The sequence below is a fragment of the Aptenodytes patagonicus genome, chromosome 18, assembly GCF_965638725.1.
Source record: "Aptenodytes patagonicus chromosome 18, bAptPat1.pri.cur, whole genome shotgun sequence".
Taxonomy (NCBI): Eukaryota; Metazoa; Chordata; class Aves; order Sphenisciformes; family Spheniscidae; genus Aptenodytes; species Aptenodytes patagonicus.
Genome location: NC_134966.1, coordinates 6,500,411 through 6,520,534, shown reverse-complemented (window position 1 = coordinate 6,520,534; position 20,124 = coordinate 6,500,411). Strand labels below are relative to the sequence as shown.

The following is a 20,124-nucleotide window of genomic DNA, read 5'->3' as shown; positions in this document are numbered from 1 at the left end:
GGGATATTCAGGATCAGGAAATCAGGGTGAGAGGAATAAAGTAGCATTAGCATCACACTCAGGAAAAAAGGTGAGGATCGGAGAGTATATAAGTAAAAAAAAAAAAAAAACAACAACCCCCCAAAAACCAAAATCACTATTTCTGGTACAAAACTGTTTATGAACACTGTGGTTGTTCAGGAGATAATCTCTTGTAAGTGTAGAGCCCAGGCACTTAAGTTATTTTCAGCTTCACATTTCTGGTGGGTGGACCCTCTCCCACCATCCTATCATCCAATGTATCAATACAATGTTCAATAGTTTAAAAAAATATAAAAAACCCCACAAACAAAAAAATCCCACATGATCTCCCCAGCAAAGAAACAGAATGAAAAAAGAAACATGAAAAGGAAAAGAGCTCTTATAAACATTAACATGCTCAACAAACCGCTGACAGGTTTTAAGAGCTGAAACCATCGGGACCTTACAGGATGAAAAGGATCTTTTCTGTCATACGCAAAATCATCTGGTTTTGGGGCACAGTTTATGGTGTAACGCCAACCTCCAACACCAAACCAGTATTGCTGATACCCTACACTTAGGACATATGCCACCATCATTTTATCGTCTCATGCTGCAAGGAAAAGAGGAAAACGTCTCCTGACAGTGACCCTGAAACGCCAACCTATTTTCTAGATAACATATGGCTTTGAAATAGGGTTCCTTTTGTGCATAGAAGCAGAGGTGCAGGGAGAGCATTGTCCTCATGGAGAAGAACGAGAGCGGCTGGGGGAGCCCAGCAAGGCACTTTCTCCAAAAACGTTGGCATAGGAAGACTTGAGGAACTGGACATAGTTTTGCATGCTGCGGTTGGTGCTCTCCGACTGCTCCAACCGATCCTTTAAATCCTGTAGGCGGCTTTCATACCGGCGCTCTGCCTACATAAAGAAGCACAAAACACAGGCTGAGAGACAGCAACATTCATCCTATTCACGTTAAACTTAAACTGTTCCCCAAAAGTGCTGAGGAGAGCACGAATTAGCACAGCAGTAGGTGACATTACCATAGATGGTGCTATGATATTTATAATTTGTTCTGCTCATTTTGAACTCCATTCAGCAACCCGCTGATAAAAACAGGAGACAACACAGCTAATCAGTTGGACTTTTAAAACTGATTAGCTATAGTTATGGGGAATTAAACACACTTTTCCGAAAAGCAACTTGGCCTCATCCATGCGCCAACCCAATTCCAAGTAAAACGCAAGTGAACAAGCAGGGTAAATAGGACATTATGAAAGATTCCCCTTTTTTCTTCTAGAAGCAATCCTTTCCTCTAGAAAAGAAATTGCATTCTCTCTCAGATAACTAAGCACAGTAAATGAAGTTGAAATCTGTCCCTGATACCTGGTGCAAATCTCATTTGAACGTAAGAAAGGTCTGATTCTTTCCTTACGTACACGTAAGTTTAGAGTAAGTTCATTCAGATCATTGCTATAAGCAAGAAGCAAGTTAGAGTCTGCATTCCTGAATTAGTGACATAACAGACATGTCATATCACACATCTGTCATGGACACATATAACAGCATGGCACATTCAGACACAGCTCTGCGTGACTTTTGCAGCAATCCATAGGACCTTGGTTTATGGACTCCAGTTGCTGCCAGGACACCACCAGCACGGCAAGAGTATCCCTTGCAAGTCACTCACATCGTCTTTGCTCCGACGCAATTGGTTCAGCTCTGTTTTACTCCTACTCAGCTGGGTCTCCAAATCCAACATCTTGGACTGGGCTGCCCTCTCTCTAGACGTTGCTCGTTCTCGAGTTTGTTCCACCTACGTGTAACAACAGAACAACTTTGTTAAAGGGTTCTCCATGGAAGAATGGTTTTTCCCTACCCCATTGCCCACAAAAGCTCTATAAAGTTTAACCGCACACATTCTCGTACACAAGCAGCAGCTCAGTCTTGTGCTTTCCTCTTTTCTGTCACAAACTGGAGCGCGGGGTTCAGTTTTTCAATGGTTTAAGTGCTGACAAACAGTACCAGCACATTTTATTATTTATTTCACTGAATACGATGATTTTCACGACTTTGGTCATAGGCTGAGGAGGTATTTCCAGCATTCTCGCTGGTCCCCTTTTGCAGTGAGGGTAGTTTTGGGGGAATTCACAAACACAAGAAATTACTTACTTGTCTTTTGGCATCCTCAATGGCCATCTCCAACTGACGTGCCAAGGAGCTACATTCACGGGTCTTCTCCTCTAACCGCAGCTGACACTGGTGGATTGACTCCTCACGTTTTGCTATGACCTGAAGGAATTCTATGTTCTGGGCGCTCGTTGTCTCTAGTTTTCTAGGTTAAGACAATAAGGGAAGGAAACCTATTCATTTTAGATGGAGTGTGTTTCAGTCTGCCTTTTTGCCATGTCCCGACTAGTCTGGGAATAGATTCTATTCCTCCTTGAAAGGTGAGAGCCCCAAGAAACACTTCTCCATTTCTCAAATCAAAATTTCAAAGATTGAAGGACAGAGTACCCACATACCTGCATTTTACCAGACATTGTCACTAAAAGGAATTTATCAACATGGGTAAAAATACTGTAATATGTAGTAACCTCAAAATTGTCAGGCTAGATTGGGCAAGGAGCTGGTTTATCTGCTGCGTAAGCCATCATCCTTTCTAACAACATTCATAACAGGTGCTGCAAAAACATATCACACTCTCTCCAGTGGACAGCTACTGATTAGAGATCCTTGTGGGGTAAGCAAATGCACAGAATCCTGGAGGCACGTGGGGGACTGGAACAAGACTGAAGCTGTTTCAATCCCCTGAAAAAACAATGGGAAAAGGATGGAAATGGAAGGTTAAGAGAGCAAGAGAGCCTAATATTTCTAACCTTTCTAGCTCCTCCACCTTCAAGGTGAGCTGCTTTTTCTCCTCCTGGGCAGACTGATACCTCTCTCTTGTCATCTCCATTTTGTCCCCCTGGAGCTCAATCTAAAAATTACGGTAAGTAATTACTTTACAGAGTAGTCAGTACACACACACGACCAACCACCTAAAACGTATGCAACTCTCCAGAAGGAAACATGCTCAATTCATAATTTCTGGAGAGCCCCAGAAAAGGAACAGTGGCTAGAAAAGCAAAGCACTAAACATCCATTTTGCCAGTGCTTCCAGTTAATGTTTGGAAAGGTATGAGAAAATTCTTCTGTATTGCAAACGAAAAGCCAGGTCCGCAAATGCTTGCATACAGAGCAGCCACCGGTAAGCACAGCGAAGCGCACACATTGAAAGCAGCCATATACATGACAGCAGCCCACAAAGGCATTAGAGCCTGAAATTCCAGGAAGGTTTATAATTCCAAGCCAAACAGAGTAAAGCAGTCAGACTGCGAGATCATTTGCTGTGTCTTGAGGCATGGTTGTAGAAGTCATGCCTGTCTATAGTTGCCCTGCAACACCTACGCAGTCCTTCTGGGGACAAAAAACAAGGACTGGGAAAACAACCTGAAATCAGGGTGAGAAAACAAGGCTGGGACAGCACAATCAGCAGAAAACCACAGGAAGGAAAGCTGACAAGATGATGGAAGTAACAGAAGCGAGTGTTGGTATTAGCAAGTGTTGTCACTGCTGCTATTCAAGTCCCAATAAGGTTCTGCACCAATGGATGAGAAACCTTTCAAATAGTACGGAATGCTACTAGCTACACCGTTAATTTCTTGCACAAAGACATGGCACACACCTTTATTTTGCAGTGCACGTTTAATCTTTTCAAAAAGAGACGAGAACAGAGACGAAGTTTGAACCTTCCTGTGATTAGAAATTCATCTTGGTCTCAGACTTGCGGATTGCAGTGCTGCAGGTACTTTCTGCCAGTCCCTTACCCGCTGACGAAGATCTGCAATCATGACAGACAGGTCCACATTCTTCTTCTCATAACTCTGAAGCTGGTCCTGACATTCTGCTAGCTGTGTCTCTGTGATCTTTAGGATCTCGGGCAGCTTTTCCAGTTCAGCAAGCTGGCTCTGGAACTGCTTACGTGCCTATAATCAAAGAAGAGAACATGAGGAACTTTCAGATGTTCATAAGGTCAAGACTAAAAAATTTTTCAACTTCAGTGAAGCTTTGTTAGTCTGCAACCATGCTGACACTGTGTGGATATTTGGCCAGCATTGGAGTTCAAAGCCTAAGGTCTTCTCCTACTCCAAAAGGCTTTCTCTTAGGATTCGGCATTCCCTATGGACAGAGTGAGAATGAGTGAGTATTTTGGATCCTGGGCTTCAATTTTACTAGAAGTACAAGCTCTTTTTTGAGAACAGCTGTTCCACATCAGACAATGGTGTAACCTGCCTAGGCCACTGTTCTAAACCACTATTTCTGCAGCAAAGGACACACTAAGCAATTTAAGCACCCCTGAAGAATGCCATATAGTCAAAAAGAAGCTGCTAAACATTCAATAAATTTTGCAGAATGAACAAGTCCTGATAAAAACTAATGGAAAAGGCAAACTCAAGATAAGCCTTTTATTTCCTATTTGCAGCCATTTTTCACTACATTCAGAACATTAAGATCCATGAATGTCTACAACATATCAGTCTTTAGAGGAATAGTTACCAGTTCAATCTCCTTGTTCATTTCATCCTTTAGTGTCTTGTTCTCTTTATCACACTTCTCCAGTTTTGCTGCCACATCATCTGCTTCCATACGGGTCTTGAACACCTGGACATTCAAAAAAACCCCATATACTTTATCTGTTGTATATAGTTTTCAATAAATGTGTAATGCTTTGGAGTAACTAAAACTGCTCAAGGATCAGCAACAAGTTTCTTGCCACACTAACCACCACCCCAGAACTGTATTTGGAAGTTCACTTTCTGCTTCTGCCACCTGGATCATTTGGGCTTTCCATCAAATGTTCTACTCTCTTGCCTTATCCTCCTAGTACCACAATATCCAAAATCCCCCCCAAAAAACAGCCAAGGAACAGTACTTGCCACACTAAAAGGCAGAAGAAAGCATCTCACTATTTTCCTTTACCTTTCGAAAAGGAGCAGGGAAAACTGAAATAATTAAAACCAGTCTTTTCCATTAATCAAGATCTCTGCTGGGGGAGTCAGCTCTTCCTAATGATCAAGTTATCAACACATAGTGAGGAAGGCAAGTCTTCCACACTTCGGCATACAGCACATGGCAGTCTGGACACTGCCGTTTGAGAAAAAGTAAGGCTAATAGAGACAGAAGAACCAAAACCATATGAAACTGCAACATCCTCCAAGAGCAAGCAAAGGGTTAAGGCGTTACAGAATAAGCCACAACAGTGAAGGGAGAAAACATGTTTGTGCAAGGGTTGAAGGTTTTGATAAGATGCCTACCTGTGACTTGTAGGTTTCAATCAACCCTTCATAGTTCCTGACGGAGCTCTTGAGCTGCTGCACTTCCATCTGCGCTTGGTTCAGCTTTTCCTCCATTGGGACCACACTAGCCTGAAAAAAGAAAACATCTTCCATTGAATGCTTGGAAGTAACTGCCACGCTAGCTGTCTAATATTGTCTAGACTCAAAAAAAAAGACTTTTGTCAGTGTAAGTTGGCAAAACTTTCCAGACTTCAGAGGATTGCCAAATTTACAACAGCAGAGCACAGAGGTTTGCGATGGATGTGCAATCTTGCCATTTGCCTGAATGAGCTGTGCTACTTGGATTAGGGCCACTCCTTATTTGGATCAATGCCTAGCTTTCCAAGAAGAAATTTATGTAGGTCACCTACAAGATCACCAGTGGTAAGAGATGACAGGAGAAATATGCCAGCCATTTTTTTTATTCTGGAGATTACCATTCTCTCTGCACAAGCTACAGTTGTTTGTTCTCTGGCCAGCAGCACGAAGATGTAAGGACAAGATATAAGATCCCAACTGGAAGAAACAGTACTTGGATTGGAGATGTTCCTAGTCAAAACGTGGAAGAAACCCAGTCCTCCTAGAACGTTCACTTTCTTTCTTTGTGTCTCTTCCCAGCATACTTGCCCTACCATACTCAGGTTATGGGAAAACTGGTTTGAAACTAAACGGCAGCAATGGGTGCAATTCAACTCTGTCCTCAGAGGCCAAGCAGCTTGTTATAATTTCTCCTTTTTTCCCCCTAGCATTTCAGCTTCAAACCCCTAGAATAACTGACCTTTAGCCTTTCGTTCTCCATTTTGAAAGAAGTGGTCTCTGTAGTCTGTCGATGCAATTTATCCACCAAAGCTTCTCTGTCCTCCCGCATCTTGTCCTCCAGGGTTGTCTGCTGTTCCAGCAAGTCTGCAACACGGCTGCCATAAAAAAGGAAAATTAATCCTTAAATGACAAGAAAGAATAAGACTCCTAACCCTTGAAAATTGCTTCAGAAACATGGCTTTTCCCTATCCTTTCATCTTCCTCCTCCAGTCATGTATGCACACCTATCTGTTACACTGTTCTACTACCTCAATCTTCTTAGCCCGCTGGAAGTTAACTTGAGTTGTCCCCTGGAGCTCAAATGCATTGCCTCCAAGATACACAGGATAAAGAGGTACTTCTCTCGTCTTGTACCTACCTATTTTTTCCTGCAGCAACAACTGTACTGCACTGATACAAACACATTTATTTAGCTTCAAAACAAAATTGGCATGAACTATATTGCCTATCTGTTCTAATCCCTTCTATTCAAGCAACTCAAACAGATCTCAAAAGAGATATAACCTTAATTCTTTCAAAGCATTACAAAATGGCAAAGGAACAGACAGTTTTAAGGGTTGGCAAACCCTTAAAAAGCCTGCCTTTGCTGTGGCAAGTCAGCAGCAGAAGCCACATCTCTCTCTCTCTCTCCCCCCAAACTCTGCTCTAGCCCTTAGGTAGCGCGGGTTTTGCTTGGATATTTACAAGCAATCCAATTAAATTATTCAATTTAATGAAATTATTAAATTAAATGAAATTATATTATCCTTGTACTTAGAACTCATCCCCACTCATGCTTTATTTTAACCTGTTCAGCGTAACAATTTCCAGTTCGAGGTCACTCTTGTCCTTTACTACTTTGTTGTAGCGACTCCTCCAGGACTCCAGAGTAGACAGCGCCTCAGCAACATAACTATCCTACCAAACAAAAGAAATACATGAGGAAAAGAGCAAGGGTGACAAAAATGTCACTGGATATGGGATATGCAGACAATATGCAGAGATACTGATATGGGTAAGCATGGTATGTGCAGAGACTTCACTAAGACTTTTAAAATATTGAGGACAAGTATTTATTTTTATTCTTCCTGATCCTTCAGAGAGAGGTGTTCTCCAACACTACTGTCAGCCAACAGACATAACAGCAGAGAAAGAAGAATCCTCTTTGAAGGCAGATGAACTATCACAAATACAAAGCATGGCTAAGATTCTACTAGTGGCTCCCTGGAATTTTAAAAACAGTGAAGGAAAAAAAACAATCAAGTAGTGTGAAATCCATGTTCTCTTCTGATTTGTTTTAGTCCTAACTTTTCTACTTTTTCTTGATATCCTTCAGCCATTTTCAACAGGAAATTCCAGTACACCTCTAAGTCTTTGTACTTTTCTGCTCTGACTATTTTCTCGATTAACAACCAACTCCATTCAGAATTTTCAGCCAAAACCACCAGGCTTTATTTCATTGGCTTTTGTCAACCCTCAGATGGTTCTAAAGAACCAGGCGAAAAATCAGAGCTGCTAGTTTAGAATGATCTAAGTTATTGCATGTCCTAAGTTAAGGACATGCAGCGAATATAGTGGCAGCTGAGAAAATTGGATTTGTTCTAAACTTAGCATAAATGGGCCAAGGCATCAAGACAGAAATAAATCTCATTAGTTGAAAGCAGAGACTCTCCCCAGGGCTGCTACCAGAAATCAAAGACTGAGATGCATGATCTGAAATGAGGTCTCTCCTCCTGTATTACCAGGTACCTTTTCGGCTAGCTGGACAGTCAATTGCTCTGCATACTCTTCACTCCGCTCTGCCCGCTCTTTCTGTGCACGGATGGCTTTCTTCAGGGCCTCTTTATCACGGTCTGCCTTCTGCCTTAGTTCTTTCAGTTGTTCCATGATATGTTCCATCTCTGCCTTATGCTGAGCTTCACTGCGCTCCAGATTCTGCAGAGGGAGAGAAAACACACCGCATGGAATAATGCCCTTATACCTGCACACCCAAAGCAGCAACTAGTTTCCTAGAAACAGTGGACAGAGCTGAGCATAAACCCCCAACCTCCAGCCTGGAGGTACTTGCAATCACATTTCACCTACACAATCCTGTCCTAATGCTGACAGACATGTCAGCATAACAAGTCTTCCTTTCCTTCCAAAAGTCTTATTTTCTTCTTTCACAAGCTGCTCTCTAGAATACTGATTTCCTCTCCTGACCAAGATAAATACCGGTCTACCAGTCTGTTGATCTACCTGAGAACATTCTCTTTATTAATTGAAATGCTTGCATATAATAATGTTGCTTTATGCAGCTATATATCTTAACAGAATTAAAGCTCCTCTAAACCATTAACACACATATATTCATCACAACATCATCACAACATCAACAGATACGTTAAACGTAAGTCTTTGACCAAGATAAACCAGGGGAACTTTCTCCTCCTCATTAATACTGTAGAAAGCATTCATGAATGTGATCAAATGCAGAAACTCATGGCACAGCATTTTTCCCAGAAAGCAAATTAAATAGTTTATGATCTGTCTTGACGCTTGACTAAACCAAAGACATCTTTTAAATAATTACATAGTAATTAACTTAGAAAAAAAATAATCTAATAAATGCACATAGACTTTAAGGCTCTGATTTTGCTTCATGCGTCAGAAATGAAAAGCTTTTTCTTTTCTTAATTCATTTGAAAAGTATGGCGTGTGTTAGCGATATGAACATCACCAGCCGATATTTTGGGCTACCAGACACAGTAGAAGAACAGTTGGTGAGTGCTACTTCCCTTGTCAGTCAATTCAGTTCATGAGAGTAAATGAAGAGACAATCCCCAGGGACCACTGAAAACATACCCGTATCTGTATACTCAGACGGTTGTTCTCAGCTTCTTTATTTCGCAGCTGTGCTTGTAAATGGCCTCTCACAGCCTCCATAGATTTGGAGAGTTCACATGCTGTCTTTGCCTGGTCCTAAATAAGAAGCAAACAAGACACACAACTTTTTCCTCAACGAGCTAATAGAAGGAACACTTTCTAATATGCAACCATTCAGTGAAGAAACCTCAGAGGGACCCTCACAGCTCCTCTACTCATGGGCAACAATCGAGTAGCCATTTATTTTACATCAGATGTGAATGACTGGCCTGAAAATTTGTTCTAGGGCAAAACATCCTTCATATCTGATCTCTTCCACTACATTCCTTTTTTACTTCATAAACAGAGGAACGGACTGGAATTTGACATCAGGAACCAACGGGACGTTAAACAGAAAGGCAATTCAGTGATAAGCCCAAGCAAAGAGAATACTGCCTATTCTTCTTTGTGATGGATGTTTTATCAGCAGAAAATTGAATCCACAACTATGTGGGAATAGGTAGCTGTCTGTCTAGTTTTATAAGCAAGCCAGTCATCTGATCCCTTAAAAAGTAATCTTCTGCAAGTACAAACCCATATTTTGGACTATCTGTGGTTCTACAGAAGTGGAAGGTGGAGCAGGGAGGGGAAAACAGAAAAAGGAAGCTACCTTTTCTGCCTGTATCTGAACGGTAAGACTGTCCACTTCTTCCTCTTTCTCCTGAAGCCTCATCTGAAGTTGCTGGGAAAACAAACACCACTCAGATGTTAAGTAACAAACACATTTAGGTTGGCAGGTGGAGGGAAAGAGGTGCAACTCCCTCCCTCCCGAGACGCTTTGATCCACAGCACTCTCTGTCTGGTATCCACAGCAACAGCATCCTCAGCCCCCGGAAAAACAGGCTGCATTCTCCTCAAGCAGAAAGCAAAAGGGATACACAATTTGTGTAACAGGGCATAGGATACCCAGTCAAGAACAAGGACCTGACAGGACTATATACTCCACAGACAATAAAAGGGCATTACCTATGTCTTACAGCAAGTTTTATAACTTCTGGCAATGTAAGAACTCTTTTCTCAGTTTACAGATAAGGAAATGAACAAAAACTGGCACCAGGTCACTCACTCATTCAGTGACAGAAACAGATACAGAAAACTTACCCTCTTTGTGCTTTTCTATCTCTAAGGATAACATGATAAACATACAGAAACAATAAGATGATTTCCAAACTGAAGAATTCTATCCTAACCGTCAGGGGTATTTTCGCAGTAGGTATTTTTTTCTCTCCCACCTTCAGAGTTTTCTTTTTAAAGAAACACGTAGTAGAATTCTTGCTTTGTACATTCAGTACCATAAGAAAAGGTAAGCAGAATCGTTTGCACTTCAACATAGTAAGAACAGGCTTAAGTTCTCCTTTATAGCTGAATACCGTAAATCCTAATAGTGCTCTTATATGTAGGTCTCAGTTGTGCTATCCCCATTCTAAGCCCCTATATTTCAAAGGCTATGAAAATCTATCCACTTTGAAATGTAGGCTGTTAACCAGAGGAGCAATGTAGTGGCTCTGATTACCACAAAAGCCAAAATATTTTTTATTGATCTAAAAGGCATTAGTGTAAGACTCGATGGTTGAATACAAGACAAAAAAAAGCTTGTCATTTTAGATCTCTCTGCTTTATCATTAAAAAAAGAAAGGAAAAAAAAAGAGAGACTGTGGTTTGCTTACCACTTTCTCTGCATCTGAGTCAGCCAGCCTTTTCAGCAGTGCTCCTTGCTGCTCCAGTATCTTCTGAGCATCCTTCTACAAAAGAAATAAGTGAGAAAAATTGTTAACTAAAAAGTCAATTTTATACAGATACTTTAAATGGAACTGGGCAAATCAACCATTTCCTCCCAGTTGCAGCAGCAATTCTCAGAAGATACTCAGAAGCATCAAATTTGCTAAATATTTCACATATCATCACCTATCTCAGAAAGCTTTCCCACTTCTCAGTCAAAGATTATAATAAAAAGCATGATGGCAATTTAAGATCTTTCTGAACTCTCGTGCTACTCAGGGAGAGTCACGTGGAAGAACTCAGTCCTTTTATCCAGTCTCACTGGTGGCTGAAAGAACTGTTACCATCAGCCTGCTTTTGCTCAAATGAAGTATAAACTACAGGAGGAATAGCAATTTCACTTCTATATTGCTCTTACAAGCAGTATAGAATTGTTCTGTACAAGCAGTACAGAACTGTTTACAATTTCTCTGTTATTGCTCTTACAGCCTACAAAAATAAAGTTCTGAACATCCTCAGGCTCCCATTAGCTAAGGCCACATCTAGTCTTCAGACTTCAGCCACTGCAACTGTAGCAGCAACATTTCAGACTAGCATGACCAGCAGATACAGCTGTATCCAGAAGAGAAAGAGTTGGCAACACAGTAGTGCCTATACCTTTTAATACAGTTGAAGACTTAGATGCTCTAACATCCTCACAGCAGAAAAGTCAGTCTTACTCTATGACGTAGGCAGGGATAAAAAAAGAAAACAAAACAAAACTATCCATCCTTTATGACACAGGGTCAACAGCAGGGTTGGGGGGAAAAAAAAAAAAAAGAGAGGAGTTAAAAGCTCTCAAACTCCATTTCAGTCCACAAGACAACATAGTCTCCGGTAATCATCCAAGTTCAAGCACACAGCACTGCTCACCTCCCGGTTGTGCTGCTCTCTGAGAAGTTCTCGTAGTGTCCGGTTGGTTTCTTCAAAGGTGCTCAATTTCTGGAGCAGAAGCTCTTTTTGTCTTGTCAGTGTGTTAATGTCTGAGCTGCTTATGTGTTTCTCCTAAAGAAAAAACCAAAACCAAAAGAGAAGAGGAGAGAAGAGGAGAGAAGAGGAGAGAAGAGGAGAGAAGAGGAGAGAAGAGGAGAGAAGAGGAGAGAAGAGGAGAGAAGAGGAGAGAAGAGGAGAGAAGAGGAGAGAAGAGGAGAGAAGAGGAGAGAAGAGGAGAGAAGAGGAGAGAAGAGGAGAGAAGAGGAGAGAAGAGGAGAGAAGAGGAGAGAAGAGGAGAGAAGAGGAGAGAAGAGGAGAGAAGAGGAGAGAAGAGGAGAGAAGAGGAGAGAAGAGGAGAGAAGAGGAGAGAAGAGGAGAGAAGAGGAGAGAAGAGGAGAGAAGAGGAGAGAAGAGGAGAGAAGAGGAGAGAAGAGGAGAGAAGAGGAGAGAGGAATTGTTCACTTGGAATTAATGTATGAAGCTGATACAAGCATGAGCAGTGCAATAGTCAGCACCACGTGTGCAGAAGTATTTACTTGCAGACTGCAAGTAAATAACCCACTTCCAAATAAAACTAGCAAACACCTTAAGCATGTTAAATCCCTCCACTTTTCCTTACATTTTTCTGGATCAGCAACTGTAACATTACATTTTTAAGACAGCCGTATAACAGGACAACACCTACAATGTTGAGTCTCCCAATTGTATTTTTCAGGGCATGGATCTGCCTGGCTGCTGCTGCTCCATCCCTTTCTGCCTCGCTCAGCTTGGACATCAAACACTCCTTCTCATGCTGCAAGTACTTTTTCTGTAGCCTGTAATGAGAATTCAGCCATCAGAGAAACAAGAAGCTTTGACAGCTGTACCAGCCACTATTGATGTACAGTTGATTGGGTTAAAACTCAAAACCCCTCAAATCAGAGGATAAAAGCTCTAAACAAACACTACTGAAGATTTGCCCTCTTTCAGTGTGGAAGCTGATCTGATAGAAGCCAGTAGGTAGACACCAGGAGCTTGCTGGGACCACAGCTATGAAACAGGAATTTAAAGGGGACAAATCGGGTTTATACCAAAGCCTGCACACACTATTAAACACAAAACACAATGCTATGCTCTTCCTGGACACTTAAGCCATACCGGAAATAAGACTCCAAACGGCTGAACGTGAAACAGGAAAGCACACCAAGATATACAGCTCAAAGTTTTTAGCCAGGGCTTGGGAATACACAGTATTAACTTCCAAGTGATCTTTCTTAAGGAAAAAATAAAACTAACTTTCTTAAAACACTAGTGTCCCCCTGGAGACACAAACTTCCCTAATTCTTTAGATACAAAGCAGACACAAAAACATCAGACTTGGAGACCTTCAGTGTCACTAAGAAAAAAAAACATGGTTCAGTCCTCTAAGGGGCTGTCATTCCTGTCTCAGTATGATTTTCACAAAGGCCAAAAATTCTCCTCTAGTTTTCAGCTCCATATTTATTCATTTGTGGTTCTACCAATATTATCCCAATTCAAACAGCATCTCTTAACCTTCAAAATATTAACTGCAGAGCTAGCATGACCCTCCAGTAGGCCACACGAGCCAACTGCTCTCAGGTTCCTCTCAGAGTAGTTTTTTCGATTCCAGTAATCATACTAGAGCTCTCCTCTGCAGCTACTGCCAGCTGAAGTCCCCCTTCTAAAAGGTGACAAAAAAATCCAAGAACATCAGTTCTTCAGCAGCACTGCAACCCAGGGTACAAACTACAACCTCAAATAATGTTAGCAATAAAGGAGGTAGGTGCGCTGTAAATACCACTACTTGCAGTAACAATGGGGAACCGGAGCTTTCTTACACAGTCAGATCTTTCTCTTCCTTTATGCGCTCAATATTGCGCCTGAGCAGTGTATTCTCATGTTCTGTTTCTACCAGCTCTTGTGTGACCTCATTCAGTTCTTCTTTCTGCTCCTCAAGGAGACGCTTTGTCATTTGCTGCTGTTCCTCCTTTTTCTGCAGCTTGGCCTGATGAAGATATTTAAATAGAACTTCAGACAAACCAGGTGTTTTTAAAGTGATACACAGAATCCACATCTCAAAGCAGTGAACCAGCCATTCAACTGCACCAAACAACAAAGGATCATGCTTTTTTTTTTTTTTTTTTGCCTAGATGCTTCCAGGCTGTTCCTGTGCACAAAGGGTATAATTCACTTATTGCCTGGAAATACCTCCCAACCCACAAACACGGGGAGACACAAGCGTCCTGGCTCTAAGTCACGTACCAAAAATTGTCATCAGCCATGAGACATGTGACAGACCTCAAACATGGCAGGAAAGGAGCTCTGGTAGCAGTTCACACACTGGAGATGGCTCCCATTGCTCCACTATTGCTTTGTGAGATCCAGGAAACTGGGTGAAAATAACCTAAATAGTCCCTGGCATTTTGTTTCCATCCACCCATTTTGGATTACTCAGGAGGTTCTGTGGCAGCTCAGTGTCACTGCTGGTAGCGGGACTGGAGTTGTGTACAGACTACTTAAGAGCTGAATGGGGCTCAGAAGTTGACTACTGCTCCTCGTGAATGACACATGCAACCCATTTGGCAGTTAAGAGCACTACAAACAATTGAAGAGAGAACACAGAGGGGGGTTGAACTACTGTACCACACTTGTTTCTGAAGAAGACAGATTATTTGGAAACTGAAGCACAGCAATACCTTATTAAATGGATAATGTTTTAAAATGTTTCATATTAGGGCTTAAGATCTCACTAGGATAGTTCAGCTCTTCTAAACAACTCTGTTTTTTTTTTTTAAGCAAGCTACCAACGGCCTGGGTAGTCTTCCACTGCACCAAGACTTGACTCCAGCCTCCTCCTGCCAAATGATCAGCTACAGAGCCGAAGTCAGCAGGTCTTTACGCTGTCTCCTCACCTCATTCTTCAGCGTTCCCACCGCATTCATCAGGCTATCTATCTTCTTTTCATATTCGTTCATTTTGCAGTAAACAGCATCCTCCTCATCTGTAGAGAGGTCACTCAGGCGCAATACTGACAGCATTTTTTCTGAATCTGGAGGTGTAATTTCTAGGCGGTGAGTTGGTCCCTGGTAGTAAAGCAATAAAGGGCATCATTTTTTTAGTATAAAATTATAAACAGCATTCTAACCCTAACTCTGCCAAAAACAGAGACCAGGTCACGTCACTGCAATAAGGCTAGTATGCAAAAACACGTTTGTAAACGGCTCTTTCATTTCCATCAGGGAAAGGTCAAGAACGCAGAAAGACTAGAATAGAAAAAGAAGAGAAAATAATGAAAGTTAAAATTCTTATCTAGGAAGAACCAGGAATACAAAAGGCAAAACTATCAACCCATGAGAAAGCAAATATTACACAATACTACACAAATGCTCCATGCTTCGGAAGAGACTATGAACAGCAGCCCCTTGCTGTGCCTCCAGATGAGATCTTGAAGGGGACTAGTAAAACTACAATAAACAAATAAATTTGTCTGGCTTCTAGAGGCAGAAAGGCATGATATGGCCATAGGCTGCTAATTAATTTCCAATTTTTCTATATTAAAAAGTGAAAAGGATTTATAGAAGACATTTAAAATGGATGGTAGGTGACAGTAGCTTTCTTTCAGACCAGCCCAGCTCCCTCACTATGCAACTGCTCTCTTCAACCTCAGCTAAACTTTAAAGTTTGTTTTAAAGTGCAAAATCAGCCATACCTCCCATTTGCAGGTGGAATCCCGGACAGATGTTTTGCCTGGGGGCATCCAGGGGGCCTTAGTTTTCGCCCGGACAGCTCGGCACACATTCACAGTATCCCCTTTCATTTTCTGTTTGTGCTTTTGCTGAAGAAAGAGAAAATAAAATAAATCACAGACTTTTAAAGAACCATTTACAATTTTTAGTGCTGCAAAACCACATGAAAGATCATTCATACAAAAATATCACCTAGTGTTTCACATGATACATCAGGTAAGACGAGCCAGCAGCCATCAGAGGCGGCTAACACCAGCCAGAAGGAAAGGTTATTGCACATTCGGTTGACAGTATGGCTAGATGTAGTACGTTCTTGTCTATCACGTAGCAACTCTGTTATACCACTGGGATACCTGCACTTGTGACGTGATGAGAGCCTTACCTGGCAGGCCAGGGGTGGGAGATTGGGGTGGGGGGGAAGGAAGTCTCCTCCCTATGGAGATACACAAAAATATACCGCAATACAACCCATTCACATGAAGAAGGAACAACCTGGGACATCCCTTCTCCATTCCACATTCACCTCACAGAAGAGCAGCTATATCATTTGACAACAGCACTACCAGAGAAAAAAGAACAGTGCAGTGTGACTAGTTATGAAAAGCTCCTGAAGTGTTTTCCCTGCTTTGCAGTCAACTAGTAGATCCACATTAATTTGTATTGAACTTGGGGTGCTCTAACTGAAGGAAAGTTAAAGTGGTTTTGCACAATTCTAACCTTAGAGAAAAATCATGTTCTAAATATTCCCTACAGGCAATTAATTAATAGGAGTCATTGATTTCACTGTCAGGCCCCACTCCATTATGATATTTGCCATTAGCAACAAACGCAAAATTAATAGAGGACTTAGAACAGGACGTCTGCACATAAGGAAGAATGAGCTAGCAACTTCCATCACCTTTTGAGAACAACTTTACATAAACATCCAACTACAAAAGAGGATATGAGATAGCTAGAAACTCATAGCTCAGCGGACTGAGAAGGTGCTTAATGCCAGAAGATGGTTTGAATCCAGACTCTTTTTTCCTAAGCACATTTATTTTAATACAATCAAGATGGTATTTGAAATGCCTAGATATTACCTTTCCTCAAACCTTTCCTACAAAAATAGAGATGAAGCCAAAGAAAAACCATTATCAGGGCACAAATCCAGGAAATAAAAGGAAAAAAAAAATCCCCCAAACCATATCACATCGGAAGCAACACTCCTCACAATCACTCACTTGAACACGAAAAGTAACTATATATTCTGTATCGTACTTCAATCATCTTAAACACAGAAGACGTGTTACTGAAAAATCACCACTGAATATGAATTCAAGTCTTTCCGTTCCAATACAATGGTAAAACAGACCTTGAAGATTTTGTGGTGCTTCTAGGACCATTCTCCTTCCTCTTTGGAGCCCTTACAAACACCCAGCTACGCGCTCCTACCTGGCATTTTGCAGGTGTGGTTTTCTGACCCTTTTTAATATGGACATGGACAGGGGTGTTTTCATCCACATGGACGTGCAAAGGGGGAGATGAGGAACGGTTCTTCATGGCTCTTCTCCCACAAACGGGAAAGGGCAATACAATGAAAGGAAACCTGTGAATAAGGAAACTGGAAATAACAACATTTCCCTCTGTGCCAGAGAGCAACAATGGCCAGCCTTGGTTAAAGTTTGAGCTGTCTTTCAGTAGCATCTGCCATTTTGAATTGCACACTATTTTGCTGTAAAGCTAGGATTAATACAAATAATTGTCCTGCTTCTGGTATTTTCTGCTTTTAACATGGTTATTAAAGACCAAATACAGTTGGACTGATAGCAGGTGTCTGTAAGAGTCATTGGCGTTCAAAGTCTTAGAACAAGTGAGCAAATCAAGGGTTCCAGTAACCAACACAATCTGATTATGAAGAGAAATTTGAAGGGGGGAGAAGAGGAGCATTAATTTAACAGCTTAGCTAAGAAAAATCAACAGGAAACCATCAGATCCTTCCATCCTAGAACCCTGAACCTGTAAACTCTTTCATACGTGCTTAACTTTAAGTGTCTTTTTGAAGTTAAACAAATGCTTAAAAAGCTTTTGGACCACGGCATTTCTTTAATCTTCATAAAAAAGCATAACCTTAACCAATATCTAACACAACACGGAAAAGCCTAGAGACGTAACGTTAAAGCCATCACCTTTGAGCTTGATGCTTCGGTTGAGGTAATGGTATAATGCAATTGCAAATCTTACAAAAATCCACCAGCAGCGCTAATCTGATTCTGGCAGAAAGGTTTTTGTCAGCCTAAGTAAAATTACTTACAGTTATTCTAAAGCCTTTAGCTCTTCTGGACAGTGTGCTCTGTGCAGGGACTGAAGTCACTTCATCATTGACGGATGAGGGACACCTGAAACAGAAATAATAAAATGACCACTAATAGGATAAAGTGCCAGTTTCTGAACATCCTCTTCCTTTCGATTTAAGGCAAGATGCAGGCTCAAACACATCAAACGTATGACCCCAACAACAAAAGTTGGTGTGTCCTGGCTTCCTCTAATAAGCATGAGATGAGGGAAGGACCGAGATTGTAATTCCTTACATTTGGATGATGAAAGTTGGTTTAAAAAATTGAAATGTTTTGTACAATTACACGATGGCCTTACTCAAACAGTTACAAACCTTCAAATTCTAACTGCAATTTTTAACCAGTTTCATAAGGAAACAAGGTTTGAACAGTTCCAGGGTACCTGTACATCCCCTCCCAAACCCCACCCCCTCCCTAAATTCTGCCATCATCAACAAATTCCGTAAAACTTGACAGAAATGTTGAGGTTCTAGGTTTATACTGTTTTGCAGGCTGAAGAGATGCATCCAAATTAGCGCTCGTGCTGAGGGGAACCCAGCACCACACAGACTCGTGCTGCAATGTGGCCCCGCTGCCTGCCCAGCAGATACGCGTGTGCTGGTTGGCTAACCAGTAGCACACGCAGAACTGGGAGTCAGCAGCAGCATGAGCAGCTTCTTGCCTGGTGGTACTCGGGGGACTTGAAGAAATGAGAGCGAGGGAGGAGGCATCCCCAAAAGCCTAACGTCTATCAGGGAGTGATATAGTGGTGGTACATCAGGCTTCGTTAGCCAACCTTATGGTAAAACTCCTTCACCATTTGCTATGTAAGAACAAGTGTTACAAGTAAAGAGTTACTTGTAATGCAGTAGAGCAGGATTTTGTACAATACTTCTGCTAGGCTAGAATTTAGATCACTCTCTACAGCTCATTGATTAATTTGCCAGCTTGCCAAGGTTCATGTAATAACCTACTCTAAATAAAACTAATAATACTGCATCTGTTTTTAAGCAGTATGTGTTTCAGACAACACACACCTGTATATCATGTCAGATTTATGAAAATTACAGCGGGGAAGACACAGCAGTACTTCCCTTAACCAGGAACAGGAAACAACAGTTTTCTGAAGGAACAGGATTCCCCAGCTTCTCGCTATGAACAACCCCAAACACCGCTGGGCATTTTAATCCTCTTCTTCCTAAGGGTTAAACCCTCCTCAGGCCCAGACGGGCACATCGGCTACAGCACCGACCGAGAACTTACACAGAGCTTTTGAATCACCACCAGTGAAACTCGGATGCCGTCACCCAGCTTTCCCTAGCAACAAGGTTTATTTCAGAAGTTTAAGTAACTTCTCCCGCGGCTTTTCAAAGAACCTGCGGCTACCTCGGGCTGGCAGGGACCGAGTCCGGGGTCAGTCTCCTGCTCAAAGCAGGATCAGCTCCGAGATCAGAGCAGGGCTTTACCCAGGCGGGGCTGGAAAACCTCGGAGGGCGGCACCACCCCCCCGAGCAGCCCGTCCCAACGCCTGCCCCGATACCAAGCACGTTTTCCGTTATATGTTTAAAGTCGCCTGATGGTTCCCGCTTTCCCTCACAGCGGGAAAGACCACCTCAAGGCAGGAGGTACTCCTCATTACTGACACGGCGGGGAGGGCGCCGAAGGAATTATTCCCGGCGGCTCGGACATCCTCCCGCCCTTCCCGACCGGGCCCCCTCACAGGGCCCGGCGGCCCCGGCCCCCTCACCATGAAGGGCCGCGCGGGGTCCGCAGCCGCCGCCACCTCAGGAGGTCTTCGTCAGGGGCGGGGAGGCGGCGGGAGGCGCTGCCATGGAGACCCCGCAGCCGGGGCGAGGGGAGCGGCAGGAGGCTGCACCGGGGGCAGGAGGCGCCGCCGCACTTCCGGGGCCGCCGCCGCGCCGCCGCCCGCGGCTCCCCCATTGGGCGATTCAAACCCTCCTCGTGACCCGGCCCGCCGCCGTCCGCCTCACAGGGCCCCGCCCCGCAACGGGCCCCGTCGCCATAGCGACGCGAAGCGGCCCGGAGGGACCGGGCCCGGCGCCGCGCTCCCCGGGAACCCCAGCCGCCCGCGGCGAGCTGCCCCCGGCCGCGCTCCTCCCGCCCCGGGGACGAGGTGAGCGAGCGCAGCCGCGCCGGGGCTGCAGCCGGGTGAGGAGCCGGCCGGGCGGAGCGCGGCCGAGGCGGCGGAAGGGAGTCAGCACAGCGCCAGCGGAGAGAAGCCGCGGCACCGAGCTGTCGGCGTTCCAGACCCTCGTTTAACGCGTTGCGGCTC

At 43.1% G+C, this 20,124-nt stretch overlaps 1 protein-coding gene across 2 annotated transcripts; it reads right to left on the bottom strand.

Annotated features, from left to right (window-relative positions):
- Nucleotides 1–100: 100 nt before the first annotated feature.
- Nucleotides 101–19,772, bottom strand: ODF2 (outer dense fiber of sperm tails 2). Of its 2 annotated transcripts, none has more exons than XM_076355427.1 (20): nt 19,579–19,772; nt 17,810–17,894; nt 15,480–15,605; nt 14,683–14,853; nt 13,609–13,775; nt 12,456–12,585; nt 11,711–11,842; nt 10,747–10,821; nt 9,690–9,761; nt 9,020–9,136; nt 7,925–8,110; nt 6,984–7,093; nt 6,156–6,291; nt 5,357–5,467; nt 4,599–4,703; nt 3,869–4,027; nt 2,879–2,979; nt 2,172–2,334; nt 1,690–1,815; nt 101–917 (listed from the first exon to the last, which is right to left on the bottom strand). In XM_076355427.1, exons 1-20 carry the CDS (start codon nt 19,770–19,772, stop codon nt 744–746), a joined length of 2,640 nt encoding a protein of 879 aa, XP_076211542.1. In that variant the 3' UTR covers nt 101–743. The 2 variants fall into 2 exon arrangements, with proteins under 2 accessions (XP_076211542.1, XP_076211544.1); XM_076355429.1 differs by lacking the exon at nt 19,579–19,772 and adding an exon at nt 16,951–17,104 and having other exon boundaries at nt 17,810–17,872.
- Between the last annotated feature and the right edge of the window lie 352 nt (nt 19,773–20,124).